This window comes from Phytophthora parasitica (genome assembly GCF_000247585.1).
Source record: "Phytophthora parasitica INRA-310 unplaced genomic scaffold supercont2.8, whole genome shotgun sequence".
Lineage (NCBI taxonomy): Eukaryota > Oomycota > Peronosporomycetes > Peronosporales > Peronosporaceae > Phytophthora > Phytophthora nicotianae.
In genome coordinates this window covers 689,135-691,815 of record NW_008648994.1, presented here as the reverse complement: position 1 = coordinate 691,815, position 2,681 = coordinate 689,135, and the positions used below count along the sequence as shown (strand labels likewise).

The 2,681-nt window shown below is 45.4% G+C and overlaps 1 protein-coding gene across 1 annotated transcript; it reads left to right on the top strand.

The window, feature by feature from the left end:
* Positions 1–770: 770 nt before the first annotated feature.
* PPTG_21758 (hypothetical protein) lies at positions 771–1,044 on the top strand (the record flags this gene model as incomplete). Its single annotated transcript, XM_008899943.1, has 2 exons — positions 771–952; positions 1,035–1,044. 2 exons carry the CDS (start codon positions 771–773, stop codon positions 1,042–1,044), a joined length of 192 nt encoding a protein of 63 aa, XP_008898191.1.
* Positions 1,045–2,681: the final 1,637 nt, after the last annotated feature.

The window sequence follows — 2,681 nt, the reverse complement described above, 5'->3', positions numbered from 1 at the left end:
ATGAGTCTCAGGGCTGGATCGGGTCGCTTCCCATCAATCAGTTTTCTTATCCACGAAAGCCAACTGGAGCTTCACCACAGCAGTGCATATTTCAAGTACGCGTGTAGCGTTCATGTGCTGGCAGCTTTAAGATCACGAAACGTAACGATTCCTGGATGGAAAGGTTCGCAACGAGTGTTCATAAGTAGGCGACTTAACCTCAAGCGGGATACAGGTGAAGGTCGAGAACACAACGGCTCATCAGGAAATGACCAAACTGATCGGAGAAGCGACGCTAACAGACGGGTACGAGGGCGAGGTAGTGGTCGAGGACGTGGAAGCAGTCGAGGGCGACGCGGAAGACGATTTGAGCTAGACCTAGAAACGAATGGTAACGAAGCCCCCGTCGGCAGACCGCGTCGGGTTCAGGATGCGTTGTCGTTTGACTTGAAATTTCATTACGGGTGATATGTACAAGTTGTGCTACTGTCACTTCTTTTAAACAATAAAAATGGTTTTTACACTAGTGTCTTTACCTTTGGATGTCTGTAGGGACCAACGGATGTGACGTGCCTAGAGAGAAAACCTGACTTCTGAACTAGCTATACTAGCATTTTAACTAAACTAGTGAATATGAACCTTTGAGACACTTAGGGTTAGGAAGTGTCAAGAGTCGTGGCAATACCTTACCCTAAGTGACTCACGACAGTACCCCTGACTGGCTGTCAGCCAGTGGCTGTCATTCACAGTTATTCAGAGAGGCAACCAAGACGCTCAGGTCGACGCCCAGCATGGACGAGATGGCCACCGAGAGGCCCAGCGCGGCCGAGGTACCCAGCACAGCCCACACGCCTAGGGAGACGTCCAGGGAGACCCCCTGCACAGCCGAGACACCCACAGAAACGCCTAGCGCTGGTGAGAAGCCGATGGCTGCTCCAGGGGCGCACATCGCCAACTCGCCTGAAGATTTGAGGTACGCATTAAAGTTATTTTATTTATTTTTTTTTAAAATTGATTCTAACTGCTGTATTATAATACCAATAACTATGTAGCAGGTTTAACTGAGCTTGTAATGAACGCAAACTTAGGAGAAGTAAACTACAACCGTCTGCTGTTATGCCGCAATATTGAGCGATCAATAGACAGATACCGCAGTGGTGGTTTTAATCTGGAGAATGCTGTATCGAGTGGAGCCCCGATTTTAGTGTTCACCGGGGCGTACAATGATTTGGTTTCTGGTTGTGATGGAGACCGTCTCTCTGAGACCTTGAGTCATTTATACAACGAATTTGGAACGCAAAATGTCCCGGCATTTGTGGACAAGCAAGTTGGATTATCAAGAAGCCGAGGTTTGGCGACTCCACCAGGACAATGCGGGTGGACAATTCAAGCATATCAAGACAAGTTTTTCATTCCAGCCTCTACTGATGTTGTATGCGAACGAGAAAGCTGGGTGCAAGCCCGCAACAGGGAAACTCCAGGTCACGTGAATTACGGCCGGGTATTATCGTACATACCACCTTGTTTAAAGGATTGTTTCAAAATATGGATTGCCTTTTTGGATTTTGAATTTGCGAAAAAAAAATTCTTTTAGGTTTGATTGTGGAGCTTTCAATCGGATGGCAGCCCACCACCGCACAGTGGTGGTCGTTCAAAAACCTGGTGACGTTGTGTACACAAACAGTTTAGTGTATCATTCGGTTGTTCTTGGGTACAAGCCACATGTGCCAGCGATAGACCAATGGAGCATTATCGATGGATACGTTTTCATTCTAAAGAATGATTTGCTTGAATCGTACATTTACGCGACAAGAGCACGATGTGGATCACAAGAAATTGAATCTTTTACAAGACGGGTTTTCGACAAGTTTCCAAAATTCCAAGCAAAGAGCAAGCGAGGCACGTGGAGCCACAGACGCTCCAGAAAGAGAAAGGCTTCGGTAGCTTTTGCCCGTACTTTTAAGAAGTAAATGCATTATGTTTTCTTTTTAAATCCCTTACAATATCTTCTTAACGTCAACATGTTCTTTAACGATCTATACAAATCTAATTGACGAAATAAAAGTGGTCCCTTGACAATAAAAACACACTTTAGGAAAGAAGCGGTTGTGATATTGTTCGAGACCACATTCCATGCGGAATCTATCAACGTATTTCATTCATCCATAAGTGTAGTGTGATGTAAAACCTACAAGAAGATTTGGCATGTTGAAGTTTCTCACATCTATTCTTTTTTGTGTTCCCACTATACGAAAACGTTTCATCGTCCTAAAAAAAGAGGGCTATGCCATTCCACATATCAATAGGAAAGTACCTGCCTACGTGATTTCGGTTTAGAATGCAGTACAACTAATGTAGTATGTCAGTTGCCACTTTATAGTACAACTTTTTAAGTATTCCCCTGAAGTTAATTAAAAAGGTACATCAACCCCGACCTGTTCTACGGATCGCCCGGTACGCGGTAAAAAAATATGTACAATTGTTTGTTTAGATTCATTTCACGAAGACGCAAGCTATTGACTACGCTGGTGGTTGGGTCGACGGCTCCACGTCTTCCGGAGAGTGCGTGGATATCTGCTCGGCTCCCAGTGCTACGTGTCTAACCAAGGACCCCACGTGCTTGGCAAAGGAAAAAGTGCCCGGTGACTTCGACTATCTCGTCCTGGAGCAGCTCTTTGTGCCGCAGTTCTGTCGCGATCTAC